This window comes from Scleropages formosus, chromosome 19 (genome assembly GCF_900964775.1).
Source record: "Scleropages formosus chromosome 19, fSclFor1.1, whole genome shotgun sequence".
In the NCBI taxonomy this organism is placed as follows: Eukaryota; Metazoa; Chordata; class Actinopteri; order Osteoglossiformes; family Osteoglossidae; genus Scleropages; species Scleropages formosus.
The window spans coordinates 12,568,172-12,583,463 of record NC_041824.1 but is presented as its reverse complement, the minus strand read 5'-3'; the positions used below and the strand labels follow the sequence as shown (position 1 = coordinate 12,583,463).

General features: G+C 39.8%; 1 protein-coding gene across 2 annotated transcripts; it reads left to right on the top strand.

The window, feature by feature from the left end:
- The first annotated feature begins 1,507 nt into the window (after nt 1-1,507).
- On the top strand, nt 1,508-13,876 carry LOC108939179 (biglycan-like). Of its 2 annotated transcripts, none has more exons than XM_018760324.2 (8): nt 1,508-1,822; nt 6,986-7,142; nt 9,680-9,792; nt 10,204-10,417; nt 10,731-10,841; nt 11,059-11,152; nt 13,376-13,514; nt 13,664-13,876. In XM_018760324.2, exons 2-8 carry the CDS (start codon nt 6,995-6,997, stop codon nt 13,859-13,861), a joined length of 1,017 nt encoding a protein of 338 aa, XP_018615840.1. In that variant the 5' UTR covers nt 1,508-1,822; nt 6,986-6,994; the 3' UTR covers nt 13,862-13,876. The 2 variants fall into 2 exon arrangements, with proteins under 2 accessions (XP_018615840.1, XP_018615839.1); XM_018760323.2 differs by having other exon boundaries at nt 6,870-7,142.
- The last annotated feature ends 1,416 nt before the right edge of the window (nt 13,877-15,292 follow it).

Genomic DNA, 15,292 nt, shown 5'->3' with positions numbered 1-15,292 from the left:
CACTTGTTGTTCAGAAAGTCCTGGTTTGAGCAGGTATTTGTTAATGTATTTGAAGAAATACTGCTTTAAGGTTGCGGTTACATATATACCAACTGGAGCAGATTATAAGTATCTTTTATATGAAAGAGATACAGTTCTGGGATAGTAGAGCAATAATTTCCTGATAGTTGCTACTTCTAAGAAATTAACAGATGTCTTTTAAATTTTGAATGGTTTTACCTCCTGGTCTTTACACTTTTTTTGTGTGTCAGTGTCAATGCAAATGTGAATGTGAATGTAAAAGTAAATGTAAAGTAAAATGTCAGTAATCACATTACATTTATTGCCACACATTAATGCTAAATGAGGCTAATCATTTTAGTGACTAGTACATATAAGTATGGCTGCTGGTGTGGTGGTTGCAGCAGTTGCCTTTGGTTCCTCAAGTTGTGGGTTCAAGCCTCCTGTCTGGCTGTAGTGCCCTTAAGCAAGGTACTCATTCTGTGAACTGCTCTAGTAACTTGACCTAGTCAGGTGCATAGTTTTCACCTTGTGAGGGACTGGTGTCCTGTCCAGGATGTTCACCCTTGCACCCAGTGTTTCTGGGGTTAGCCCTGGTTGGGACAAGCAATTATTATTGAAGTTAGTTGGTTGACTAGAATGCTTGAGAGATTCATGTTGGAGTTGAGACAGCTAAGTCAGCCCAGTGTACACCAACAACTAGGGCTAATTAATATTCTTAACCCCTGAATTATAAAAACAGACTTCCAAAATCAGCCAGTTTCATGACAAAACAATGAGTGCCAATGGAAACTTTTCTCTAAAATGCTCCTTGAGAGCTCTCATCTCTTAGCACTCTTATGTTAAGCCCATATTTTTAAATTTACAGCAGTAGGGAGCTGCTGGTAGCGTAGCGGTTAGAGCAGTTGCATCTAGAGGTCATGAGTTCAAATCCCAACTCCAGCTATACGCGGCTTGAGCAACGCATTCATCTAAGTAGCCCCGGCGTGTAAAAAGGGTAAATAATTGCGAGTAGGGGAAAAGCTGGCATGAGGTGGAGATCCTTCGGGGGGAAAGAAAGGGTCCTCGGGTCGAGAGCACTCGTGCTGGCCGGATATGCTGTCTGCGCGCCCCATCCGAACCCAGAGCGCCGCGCGCGCTACAACATCATCATGGACGAAAACTTAATTAGCTACATTGCTTAAAAAAAAAACCCTTATGTACGAGAAAAAAAAGTAACAAATCGACCCATAAATATATGAATTTGCTTCAGAAATTCACTAAACCGCAATGAAAATACTCAAGTGCATCCCCTCGTTAAAAAAGCACCAAGTTATTAAATATCTTTCGCGTAAACTTACTTGTCAGATTTGATTGATCAATCATGTTTCTTAAAGGAGTTACGCACAAATACTGGGACGACACTTTTATTGCATCTCCTTCAACTGGGACGGGGACACGTTCCACATCATCATGCCTGTTGTGTTTAAGTTGTTATTATGCATTAGCATCTTTCCTTGATGGTAAAGTCCCAGCTGACGAGGGGTTGGTTTAAGAGTACAGTGTCATTCAAACTAAGGCCATCAGAAGAAGAAAAAAAAACGTCCCTTTTTTTCCGTAGCGTGATTTCCGGCCCTTTCCGACACATATTCGATGCTTCGGCTGCGCAGGCAGACACCGTCCTGAAAAAGGGGCGGAAAGGTCCTTGGAAGAGCCCGCAGGAGTAGCGTCACATACCCGCACTTCTAAATGCAATAAAACATTACTAACGCCGGTGAAAATAAAAACACGGTGAGCGTCAGCAAGTTTTGGAAATCCTTCTTGACTTTCCCCCTTTTTAAAGGTAGGTTTGAACCTATTACCTAGGCTTTGCATGACTTTGCTTGCGTATCTTCTACATCATTACTGCTGTGCACCTGTCCGTTACCCTCCGAAGCGAAGGTGTTATTGTGTAGCGTGTATTATAGCGCGCGCGCGCGCACACGCACACAGAATCATGACAAGTTGTGTTCGTGAACCACGTTGTCTATTCCATTTACCCTGTTATCAGCGTGCCCTTCCAAATTCATGCTTGTTACCACATGATACTGCAGAAATACTTTATAAATTATATAAGCGGCTGCGAAGTGTATTTGATCATGTTAACCACTACTTTTTCAATCATAATGTGTCCCGCGCGCTGCAGCCTCTCTTAACACAATGCGTGTGTCTATATGGAAGGAGGTAGACGGACAGGTGATCTTTAAAATCACCTGTTTGTTACAACATTCTCATTGATCACCTTTTCAAACTGTTGAAGTGCTGAATGTTTGCGCTTCCATTCAAGTCGCCTGAATTTAAAGTGAACAGAGTCTAATTCTTTGGCTGCCAAAATTTTGGGAATAATTTTGCAGAAGTTCTGCACCTGCAAAGACTGCTGGCAGAGTTGTGAGAGTTAGTAAATGGATTGGGAGTCAGATGTTCTTGGTTCAAGTAGCAGTTGGAATCTGACACTGATAAACACACTCTGGGGGTGACTTAAGAGGACTTAGGAGGAGAATTAGGGCAGGAAGTGAGTTTGTACCTCAATTTGTTTTAAGTTCTACCTCTACATCATGTTGAATAAAAGCTAAGGATCAGTAGACATCCCTCAGTTTGTTTATGGATTACTTTCTGTAAAAATGAGTAAAAGACTTTTTAAGATTTTTTTCCATTTTCATAAACTGGCCATTCTCGGTAGGGGTCGTTATATTCCAGAGACTCTCTTGGAAACATAGGGCATGTGGCAGGAGAAATCACAGATGAGATGGCAGTGTGTCAAATGACTTTTACATTGCATTTATTTATCAGGGAGATGGTTTTTGCCGAACAAAATACAATTTACGTTGATTTACTTAGCAGATGCTTTTCTCCAAAGCAACTTCCAATGAACTCTATGTAGTGTTACCAGCCCACACACCTTGTTCACCAAGGTAACTTACACTGCTAGATACACTACTTACACTGGATCACTCATCCATACATCAGTGGAACACACTCTCTCTGTCATGCACACGCTATGGGTGAACCTGAACAGCATGTCTTTGGACTGTGAGAAGAAACCAGAGCACCTGGAGGAAACCCACACAGACACAGGAGAACATACAAACTCCACACAGACTGAGCAGGGATCGAACCCACATCCTCTCACACCAGCTAGGCACTGTGAGAGAAGCAGCACTACTTGCTGTGCCACGATGCTGCCCCAATGTAGCATTTAGCTGACACCTTTATCCAAGGTGAATGATAATGCTAGACATGATATATTAAACTCCCTACAATAATTTACTCATCTGTACCACAGCACAGTTAACACACATACATGTACATATAGACACACTATTGGCCATTCAGAGTTACCAGTTAACCTCAGATGAAGGTCTCTGGACTGTGGGAGAAAACCCACACAAATAGGAGGAGAGCATGCAAACTCCATGCAGACTAAACAGTGATGGAACCCATGTCTAGTTGTGTATCCAGGTGCTGCGAGACATCAGCACTATCCTCTGTGGCACCATGCTGCTGGCTTTTACTTTATTATCTTTTATTGACTTGAGAAAACATCAAAATTGTCTGAAATTACTGAAAATAAAAATGAGGCATTTTCACAATGCTGATTGTCAACAGATTCATCCCATAAGCATGTGCAATGATTATAAGCCTTTGCACTCTTTCAGTCTGTATAATAATAGAATTATACCTCCGTTTATTTGCTGGTTAGGTTCTGTAAAATGCTTTGATACAGCTACGATAAATAAAAAAAATGCTGTATTATTTTTTGAAAACATTTTATTGATTTTGGGTTACATTAAAACAAAGAGCAATTTCTGGAAAAAGATTGTCTTCACAAACCCTTGTTTAATTCAGATGGTTAACTGATTTATCCCATAAACATGTGTCATATTTATCTTCCAGTTACAATGTGGAAGTTGAATTTCTGCTTTCAGTGCATCTTACTGCCACAGCACCTGAGTGTGAAAATGCAGGTTCTGTTTTGCTACATAAACACACACACACACACACACACACACACACACACACACACACACACACACACATTGCCTGAAACCGTTTGTCCTGAGCAGGGTCGCGGTGAGCCGGAGCCTAACCCGGCAGCACAGGGTGCATAAAAAAACATATTTTTGAAAATAGTCCAATGAAGGAAATAATTTTTTGAAAATGGAAAAAATATTTGTGTCTTACGGGGGGTGCGGTGGCGCAGTGGGTTGGGCCGGGTCCTACTCTCCGGTGGGTCTGGGGTTCAAGCCCCACTTGGGGTGCCTTGCGACAGACTGGCGTCCCGTCCGGGGTGTGTCCCCTCCCCCTCCGGCCTTACGCCCTGTGTCGCCGGGTAGGCTCCGGTTCCCCGCGACCCCGTATGGGACAAGCGGTTCTGAAAATGTGTGTGTGTATTTGTGTCTTTGAAAAGTTGCAGTTCAAATGTTCATAACAGGAGGACGCAGTGTATGTAAACTGAGTTATTTTTTTGAAGAATAAAATATCTGTTTTAAAGTAATCATGCAGGAAACAACTGAATAAGTGGTTAAAAAATACAGGTCTTAAACAGCTTTTATTGTTTACACGATGTGATGTTCCTTTATGCAAATATCGTTTTCTCGATTTATCAGTCAGCTAAGTTGCACCCTATGCACAAGCAGAAAGTGAGCTGTATTTCTGTGTGAACTTTTTCCACTGTGTGTTATTAGGCTCAAACTAATGTGAGAAGTCGGTAAGAAAGGAGGGCCGAGTGTCACTGAGGACAGACGTGGGTCAAAACACATTGTTTTATGATTAAGGCCTGTGTTTTTGGAAAAACAGAAGTCTGAAGTTGCTTCACTCAGGCTTGTTTTTTGAGAGGCCTACGTTCCCTGGGTGCCAGCACTGATGATGAGGTAGTTTTAGAATGGGGCTATAGTGGTATTTACGGCTAAACGCATGAGCACCAGTGCTTATGAAACCGGTATTGTAGTGGGAAAGATTCCATCATTATAGTATCTCAGTTGCCAGGTAACATTTATAGTTTACTTCATGATGATGATTAGGGAAAGTTGGATGGCTGTACTCTATTGTAAAATCTGACAGCATATTATCTGGGATGATTTATTCTTTTATTATTTTTCTTTATTTTGGAAACTCTAGTGTCAGAAGAGGCTGAATCCTGCAGTTATCCGTCGCTTGTGAGAGTCCAGCATAGCATTGTAAACTCACATGGTAGCAGCTACGTTAATTGTCCTCAAATAAGCAATATCTTATCAAACATGAAATTATTATTATGGTTAACGGTATATTTCCGTCTGGATCTCAGAATGCAAACGAACATAGATTTGTTTCCTTTAGTATTTGAAATTCTATTATTATAAGAAATTTTCAGCATCATAGTGCTGAACAGTGCTCTTTAGTCCAAGGAGTTTATACAACTGAGCAAGACACAGAGACAAATTTCAACGAGCATGTACTGTGAGAGAAAAATAAGAAAACTGAGCAGAAATGATGGTATGCATTAAATGTACAACTGGGGTGTTCTGCAACTGCTGCAGAAAGCCCATCGTGTGAGAAGCAGGAATGTACCGAAACTGGACCTCCAACTCGAAGAGGTAACCAGACACTGGCTGCAACTGAAAAAACTAGAAAAGAAATAATGCTGACAGGTTTAGAGATAAGCTGAAGGGGTGTAGGGTGTCTGCTATACGAAGTGCATACCTTACTTTAGCCTATAGGAAACATAGTAGATAAGTAACAAATCAGAAGTAAACACAAGCTGAGCACACGTTGATCATGCGGAAAGAAAGCCAACGAGAAATGTTACTATATATGTAGGATGCGTTTCTAGAACTATATAATACGTGTGTATCGGATGCTCGGAGAGACTCCCTAGACTCTGATACAGGGGACAGGGGTCTCTCCCTCCAGCTGGGGTGAAGTAAAGTAAGATACTCTCTCCTATCTTGGGTCCTTTGTTTGAGTCATGTCAAATTTCTTCCAAAATACTTTCACAGAATTTGAAATGCATTACTTACTTGGATGAAGTAAAATACCCCACACTTACTGATACATATAAACAAAAATACACACTTTTTAAAATTTTTCAAACTATTTTTAAAAACTGCAATCTCCATTCAGTCCAGTTTTAAGAATGCACAGGAAAATCAGGAAAAATCAATTTTCATATTACAAAAACCATAACTAACTGGTATTGTCACCTTAAATATGTTATTTATTCTAGACCTTTTTATATTATGTATTTTCCAAAGTCGGTCAATCTGCTTCACTTCACAAAGGGATGGATTTTGTTTAGCTGAAGGTGCAGATTTAGCTGTACGTTTACATTAAATGTTTTCATTTAGCTGACACTTTTCTCCAAAGCAACTTACAATTTTAAGCTGCCGACAATCATTTATCCATTTATACAGCTGGGTAATTTTACTTGTGTGATTTAGGGTAGGTACCTTGCTTAAGGGTGCAACAGCCAAAGATGGGATTCAAACCTGCAACGTTGGATCCTCAATGCTACCAGCTGTTCCAGCTGTAGTGTGCAAATGGGTGGGAAGTGTAATTTTACATATTAATTTAATTGAGAGACATTTGTAATTCTAAAAAGGTTGATTCTATCTACAGCAGGTCTTGTTCTTCAGCGATACAGCTGTTACATGTATACTTTTAAATTCCATGAACTATTGATGATAATTTTTGTCTAAATAATACAGATGTGGTATATTTATAACTGAAAAGATAAATGAAGATGTAGATTTTTCGTTATATAAACGGTTTACGTTTTATGTAAATTTGGGTGCTGATATTGCAAAGGAGTTGAATGACTTTGATGGGGTGGTCATTCTGTGCAGTCATGTCCAATGTCTTTCACCACCCCACAGGTTAGTGTGAATAAGTCCACCCCTGCTGGCACACCATGGTTCTCTCAGATGTTTTCTTCCTGGCACTGTGTGTTGCCCACCTTCCTGTTTCTACGTTCACCCTGCCCTTCGAGCAGAAGGTGTTCATGGACTTCGGCATGGATGCTAACGAAGAAGGCCTGATGATGAGAGATGTGGAGTACGGGTCGGCCATGGAGGAGTTGCCCCCAGTTGAACCAACCTGTCCATTTGGCTGCAGTTGTGTGAATATGGTGGTTCAGTGCTCCGATCTGCGTGAGTAATGAGGGAGAGTGAGGATGTAGTAAGAAGGAGGTAGTCACTGAATAATTTGTGACAGTATGCAAACAAGTTTTAATTTATGTACTGTAACATGGCAACATAGAAATGACCAGATCACCAAAAATAAAAGACACATTATTGTTGACTTCTATTATTATATTTGGTATACCGTTGATACACAGAATATTCCACAGCAATGGGATACTGGCATGGTAAAGGTTGGAGCCTATAAATTACAAAACCAGTGAAACCAGTGAGATATGGGTATGGATGACCAGAAGGTTACAGTAAAATATGAATAAATAATCAGTGTAAGATTTTTTTGTATTTAAGACTGCAAAATGAGTACACTATGTTCATGTGAAAGGTTTTTTATGCTTTAGCCCATAAAGTTAAATTGCAACAGATTTGATTACCAAAGTTAAAATGCCTGGATTGATGTTTCTCTTTTTCAAAGACTGCTTTTTTGCAATACTTGGCAAGCATGAAATGTTTAACCTAAAAAAGTAAAATGGATGGAAGTCGTGTGTACATTCATAAGCTTTTAAATATTTCAGTGTAAACTGTGTGTACATAATAAGGTATGGTGATATAATAGTTTTTTCCCCCACATTTTCATCAATTACCTTTTCGGTTAAGGGTTGCAGTGGTCCGTAGCCACCCTGGAATCAACGGGTGTGAGGCAGAGTAGACACTGGACAGGACAACAGTCCAATTGAACACACATTCATTCACTCACAAATTTCAGAGCAATTTAGAATGAGTGCTTAACCCAAGGGGGGCACAGTGGTGCAGCAGGCTTGGCCAGGTCCTGCTGTCTGGTGGGTCTGGGGTTTGAGTCCTGCTTGTGGTGCCTTGTGATGGAGTGGCATCCCGTCCTGGGTGTGCCCCCTTCCCCTCCAGCCTTGGGCCCCGTGTTGCCGGGTTAGGCTCCGGCTTGCCGCAACCTGGCTTGGGACAAGCGGCTTCAGCTTGTGTGTGTTTGTGTGTGTGTGTGCGCTTAACCTGAAACAAATTTCTTCAGATGGGACGAAACCAAAGCCTCCAGAGGAAACCCATGTGAGCACGGGTAGAAAATGCAAAGGCACAGACTAAGTCATATTCGGATGCTCGTCTTAACCCACAGCCCAGGAGATGAGAGGCAGCAGTGTTACCCGCTGTTTGTTGCTGAATCTTTTGATGTATATTTGGATTAATCTGTGAAATTAGGTGGTGAACAGAACAGTTAAATGTGTATATACATTTAAAATTCTACATAAGCTCAAGAAGCACAATTCAATTTAGTATTCAGTGTTTAGCCACCTTAAATCTACAATATGGTAAAATGGTGTCATTTCATACCATTGTGCATCTTTACATGTAAAAGAAAATTAAATCAGCAGTTGTATCCATACAAGTCTAACTGGGCCACCCACACATCTTCTTCATGTTGCTGTACAGATCCTTAGTGAGCTATAGCTTTATCTTAATTATACTGTAAAACCTTAGCCAGCTGGCTCACACACAGAGACACACAAAGATGATGCATAACCCTTTGAGACACCCAGTATTTTCTCTAATTACAGTCCTGTGAAAAAATTAACCAATGAAGTTACAATATTTCTCAACCACGGCACAGGAAAGCTGTGGTTGTCATTTAACAGCTAGATTTTTTTATTCTTTTAAGTTTTCACATTATGGTTGTTTAATAAAGAATGGCCTGCTATTACTGTATGCGCCGCACATTCCCGAACTGGGCATCAAGAAGTATGGGGACATCTAGGTAATAAAGCCGATTAATAGAAGTGATGGATAACATCACTTGAATGGAAGCAATAGCTCATCACATGATTAAGATGGCAAACAGAAGTATGATGACAAGGTTTATAATACTTTGCAACCAGCTATTTTTTAGAGAATGTGGTACATTTCTTATTTTAACATTGAACAATCGGGCTTACTGAACATCTTACATGGAAAACCGTAATGCAGTTAAAAAAATAGGTGGAGCCATAAACCCACAGAAGGTAAAATAATTTCTGCTGTAAACTATAAATAGTGAAATTACTTCATTGTTCACTATAGCGTACTTTTCATTAGTTTTACTTCAGCTACACTATCGAAAACTAAAAGTTTCTAGGTGTTTCTGTTGTATGTATATACTGTACCTGCTGATCTTTTCATAACTAAACAAATTTCAATAATGATATGGGACTTACATGTTATGGCTGTCACAGTGGTATAATGGGTAGTGCTGCTGCCTCACAGTGTCAGGGTATGAATCTGTGTCTATGTGGATTTCCTCCCACGGTCCAAAAGATGTGTTTCAGATTAATTGGTCACTGTTAAAAACTACCTGCAGCATGAGTGTGTGTGTGTGTGTGTGTGTGTGTGTGTCTATCCTGTCGACTGGCTTCCTGTCCAGGGTATACCTCTCCTAGCCTAGCATCCTATGATGCTTGGATAGGCTCTGGACCGCTGTGACCCTGACAAGGAGAAGCGGTTAAGCAAAGTGAGTGTTATATGTTGACCACAGTTATATTTGTTCCCAGATCTATATTATGTGCCAATGGAAATCCCTCGTGACACAAAGCTACTGGATCTGCAGAACAATGTGATTTCAGAACTGGGGGAGAACGACTTCAAGGGCCTAAGCAACCTTGATGTAAGAAGCTAAGTTCAAAGAAAGGAAAGGGCAGAATGCTGGAGACAACTATAGAAAAAAAAGAGTACAAACATGACAAAGAGTGCTATTAAAATGGAGTTGTTATGAAAAATTATTATGTTCCCTTGCTCAGCTGCTAGCCTACACAGAGTTGATCATAGTGAGAGGTAGTATAGAGGTAACGGGGATTGTTAGGTACTGAGGAACGTTGCAAGAAGCCATGAGCAAAACGCTTAACCTGAATTGCTCAAGTAAGATATCTAGCTGCAGAGATTGGTAATATTTTAATTTCGCATTGGCTATGTTCTTACTGTTTTTTAATTGGTACCGCCCAACTTGTTCTTTCAAAATTTTACAAGTAAATTTTCACATCCTTCCTCGTTCCTGACCGCTTCCCTTGTGCTTCTGCAGACTTTGGTGCTGGTGAATAACCAGATCGCTCGGATTCATCCGCGGGCTTTCCTGCCTTTGCACAATGTGCAGAAGCTGTACATTTCTCACAACCTGCTCACTGCCATTCCAAAGAACTTGCCCTCCAGTCTGTTGGAACTGCGCATAAATGAGAACCGCATCAAGAGGGTGCCCCAAGGGGCCTTCGCTGGACTGAACAAAATGAACTCCATCGGTCAGAAAACATTTCTTGTACCAGCATGTACCTCTAGAACTGGTGTATTATTTGTTTTTGTTTCTGTGTCTCACTTTCTTGACACTTGGCGAAAAACAATTTTCAGGCGATTATTACAATCTTTATAAAATGGCAAATTAAAAAGTAGTAGACAAAATTTCCCTTTTTTTTGTCAAATGGGAAATGCATAAGCATAGTTTTAGCAATATCAAATCAGACATGTGCCACATTGGGTTACTGATAAAAAACTTGAAGAAAAAACTAGGTAGTATAAATAATGTAATTTACGCAAATATGATTTTCTGTCTTTCAGAAATGGGACAAAACCCAATTCAGAGCAGTGGGTTTGAACATGGAGCTTTTCACGGACTCACGCTCAACTACCTTCGCATCTCTGACGCCAAGCTCACTGCAATTCCAAAAAGTGGCACATCTGACATTCTTCATTTATCAATTTAACTTTACTAGACCTGTGTAGTAATATAATACTTACTTTCCATATTATTAACGGTCAATTCACAATTTATTTGTCAGCTAATTTTTAATGCCAATACTTTTTAGTGGCCTTAGTTTTTGGTTGTATACCACTAACTTTTTCTGTGTCTCTCTTATGTATTCCTTTGAACACCCAACATCCACAGACCTTCCTGAGAGTTTACAGGAGCTTCATCTGGAGAATAACCTGATTCAAGCCATAGAACCATATGACCTGAGTCACTACAGCAACCTGGTTAGGTATGCATTGGCTTTTACCCATTGTGTTCTAAACCTCTGTTGATAGAAGTATTTTGAATCATGTTTCCTTTGGTGTTTTTATCCTAAGAAATTTTCATTAATTAATTTTCATATCTGCTTTGCTATTTAATTTTTTCTCAGTTGTCTTGCACCCTATTTTACAGCATTTATATTCATTTAGCGAATGCCTTTATCCAAAGCGATATACAATTTGGTGAACACAAAAACCACCAACAGATGGAGAGGCATAGATGTAGACATGCAATTCTTGAAGTATGGTCAGTTTATCTGAGGTCACCATTTAAAACAACATATGTTACATAGACAGCAGCATATAAAATTATTTTATGAAATATTTCTATAAAATATAATTGTATATAAATTATATATCATGAAATGCATGAAATCAAAGATATTTGTGACAACTGATATGATATAAATTCATGGAGTAGACAGGAGATCCATAGAGAAGTAAGTCTGAAAAATGTGTGTTTTGAGACCTGTTCTGAATGTTGAGAGGGATTTGGCAGTTTTGAGTGAAAGAGGGAGATCATTCCACCACATTAAGCCAGAATTAAGAACTCTTGGGCGTTTCATTTTGAACCTCTTGCACATGAGAGCACTAAGCAGCCAGAGGTGGAGGAGCATACTAGTTTGGCTGGGACAGAGAAAGCAAACACATCATGTAGGTATTGAGCAGCAGATCTGCAGTTGGTCTTGTAGCCCATAACCAGTTTTAAACTTGACACGGGCAGCTACAGGCAGCCAATGGAGAGGGACGAGGACGGGAAATACATGGGAATACTTTGGCAGATCAAACCCAACTTGTATGTGTAAGCATTCTGAGCAGGCCTGTGCCTCCAGAATGGGACAGAGGGAAAAGGGGCGTGAGAGGAGGGGTAGCTGGTGCAGAGGGCTATGGGAGAGGCTGTATTTTCAGGGTTGGTACGTTTCAGGCAGGATGGAGGAGTTGAGAGTGGAAGAGACATCAAGTTACTGTTGCATTGAAACAATTGGGTCTGTGATGATGGTGATGATGCTTTGTCCAGATGCCATAGAAAACTTAACTTAGACATGTTGCATGATTCCTTGCAGAATACCAATATGGAGAGCAGAACTCACGTAGTAGCTGTGGATGAGGCTGCTGCTTTGCATCAGTTGCTGTAATAAATAAATAACTACATAGATAGACAGATAAATAAACTACAATGTGACACATAAGACATATTAACTAGATAAATGCACAGAACTACATGCCAGGTTATAGTAGTAACCTACATTTATTTATTTACAGACACTTTTCTCCAAAGCAACCTCTAATGAACTCTATGTAGTGTTATCAGCCCACACACCTTATTCACCAAGATGACTTACACTGCTAGATACACTACTTACAATGGTCACTCATCCATACATCAGTAGAATACACTCTGTCACTCACACACTACGGGAGAATCTGTACAGCATGTCTTTGGACTGTGGGAGAAAAACTGGAGCACCTGGACAAAACCAATGCAGATATGAGGAAAACACACAAATTCCACACAGACTGGGGATCAAACCCATGTCCTCTTGTACCACCAGGCACTGTAAGACAGCAGCACTACTTGCTGTGCCACCACCCCATCCCTCACCTCTAGCCAAATAAACCAGCACATATGTGACCACTGTGAAACTGCAGTGACAACCAACCAATTTAATGCACTCAATGCTGCAAGGCTTTCATTTCAAGATTAGATAAGTTTCTGTGGTTGTTGTGTATTATGTCTTCATCAAAAACATTTTCTGGTTAAAAATTACTAAAACTTTAACTGAGGTTATCTAAAATTTACTTTGAAATATCTGCATTCATTTGCAGTTGTTTTAAACCTAGGAAAAAAATAACTATATTTTACAGTACTTTGAAACATGTTTTGCATACATTATATTCAGTTGAAATCCATTATTAGCAGAGTCTCAGTGCTTTGATCAGACTAGTACTCACCACAGCGCAGGACAGAGTACTTCTATAATTGTCCAGTACTGTCATTGTAGTGGCACTTATCACCGTTTTAATTTTAATTTTAATGCACATACAGTATGTCATGTAGTTCATTATAAGAGTACCATCTTTTGGCTACTTAAATTAAAGAATTGATAATTCTGCACTTAAAATGTCTGGCAAGCTACTGTACACTGTTATTACAATGCGAATCATCCATTCTGCTCCTGTGTCTTCATCAGATTGGGGCTGGGTCACAACCGCATTCGCACTATTGATCATGGAAGTCTGGTATACCTGTACAACCTGAGAGAGCTGCACCTGAATAACAACCGCCTCTCAGGGGTTCCTACAGGACTACCTTACATGCCAAATCTGCAGGTGAGGTGGGCTGGGAGACTTGCAATGCTCCATACAAGTATATATATGCTGCTATCTCTTATCTCGGCAGTGCAGTATTTAAAGATTACTGGTGTCATCAGAAGTTAACTCCTCCATAACCCTGGAACCCTCTGTCTTCCTCACTGTAGGTGGTCTACTTGCATGGCAACAATATAAGCAAGATTGAGGTGAATGACTTCTGTTCTGATAGCTCTGGTGTTATGACAACCTCTTACAGCGGCATCAGTCTCTTTTCCAATCCAGTGAAATACTGGGAAGTTGATCCTTCGGCCTTCCGCTGTGTCAACAATGCAATGGGTGTACAGTTTGGAAACGCCAGGAAGTAGAGGAAGAAGAGATGGGCAGCAGAAGAAGGATGTCATTTGGAAAGAGTGTGACCTTAAAAAATAAAGTTTCTTCAACACAAATGTTCCAATAAAAATAATCCCAAAAGCATGTCTGTATGAATGTTAAAACAGAGAGAGTGGATGATGGTTAAAGAAGGGTAAGAAAGAAGAAAAATTCTGTTACCAAAGCCTCAAGACTAATTTATTTTAATCTAAGTATAAAGCAAAGAAATCAGAGGAAGAAGGAAAAGCCTGACTTCCATTCTGCAGAAGTTCAGATCATTTGAAGCTATTTCTCAAGACGAAAATATCATTTATGTTACAAATGTGTGCCACAGCATCAAAACACATGTTTTGTTGATTACTTTTCTAACATTTTTTAAGGGTATATGGAAAATCGATTACAATTTTCTATAATTGGTATGTGACTTTGAAAAAAATGTACAAATGACATTTTTATTTAATATTAAGTGGATTGATTAGTCCTCAGAATATTTGGAGTAAATTGAACCTGTAATGACTCCAGTCTACATCTTATTTGCTGTAAAGAGCTGAGTGACAATGTGGAGTATAACCTAAAGAAAAGTGCGTTTCAGAACGGGTGACTTTTTAAAAGACAAATGGTTAGATATATAATCTTACACAGATTCACTAGATTAGATTCTTCTTTGTTCTAATGTTCTACAGTAAGACGATAGAAATGATTTATAAAATAAGACTTGGAATCAATGTCAGTGAATTCCTGTAATTTGCAATACTTCAATTTTTTTTGTCTAAAGTGATGCATGCGAATAAACAACTTTAAGATTTTTTTTTGCAATGACAGAAATACAATATGAACCTGACTCTGAAAGCTGAGAAGACAGAAAAAAAATCTGCAAGACAAGCAGATACAACATGCTGTAGCGCGCTGCGCTCTGAGCGCGGAAGGTCGCGCGGACGGGGCGCGGAGGTCGCGCGGACAGCGTTCATTATGAGCGTTCAGTGGAACGTCGGCACGAGCCGGCGGAAATAATGCGCTCGGGCCGAGAACCCCTTTTCCTCAAGGACCTGCACCTAAAAGCGATGTCTCCGGCAGGCACTCACCCTTTATAATCCATTTCAGCCCCCAGAGCGGGTGGACAACTATTTTACATCTTATCTTTCCTTCAATTCCCAGATATTTACAATAAACGATCTGTTCCCGCCCGAACATGACATTCCTCAGTATAACAACACATACACAGAACTGATTGAGTAACTTGTTACTGCGCTTATTATTATGTGAACTAATTTATAGCCTTCTATAAAATCATAAAATTTATTAGCTTATTCTTGGGCAACAAGATGTTTACGTGTACTAGGATGAATACTTAATATATTAATATATTTACATTAAAAATATATACTCGTTTTTCTTTGCTAGCTCTCTCTCTCTCTGACTGTTCTCAC

Coding starts and splice junctions, on each gene's coding strand:
- LOC108939179 (XM_018760323.2), top strand. CDS start 6,905: ATGGTTCTCTCAGATGTTTTCTTCCTGGCACTGTGTGTTGCCCACCTT. Junction 11,153..13,375: donor CACTACAGCAACCTGGTTAG/GTATGCATTGGC, acceptor TGTCTTCATCAG/ATTGGGGCTGGGTCACAACC. Junction 13,515..13,663: donor CTTACATGCCAAATCTGCAG/GTGAGGTGGGCT, acceptor TCCTCACTGTAG/GTGGTCTACTTGCATGGCAA.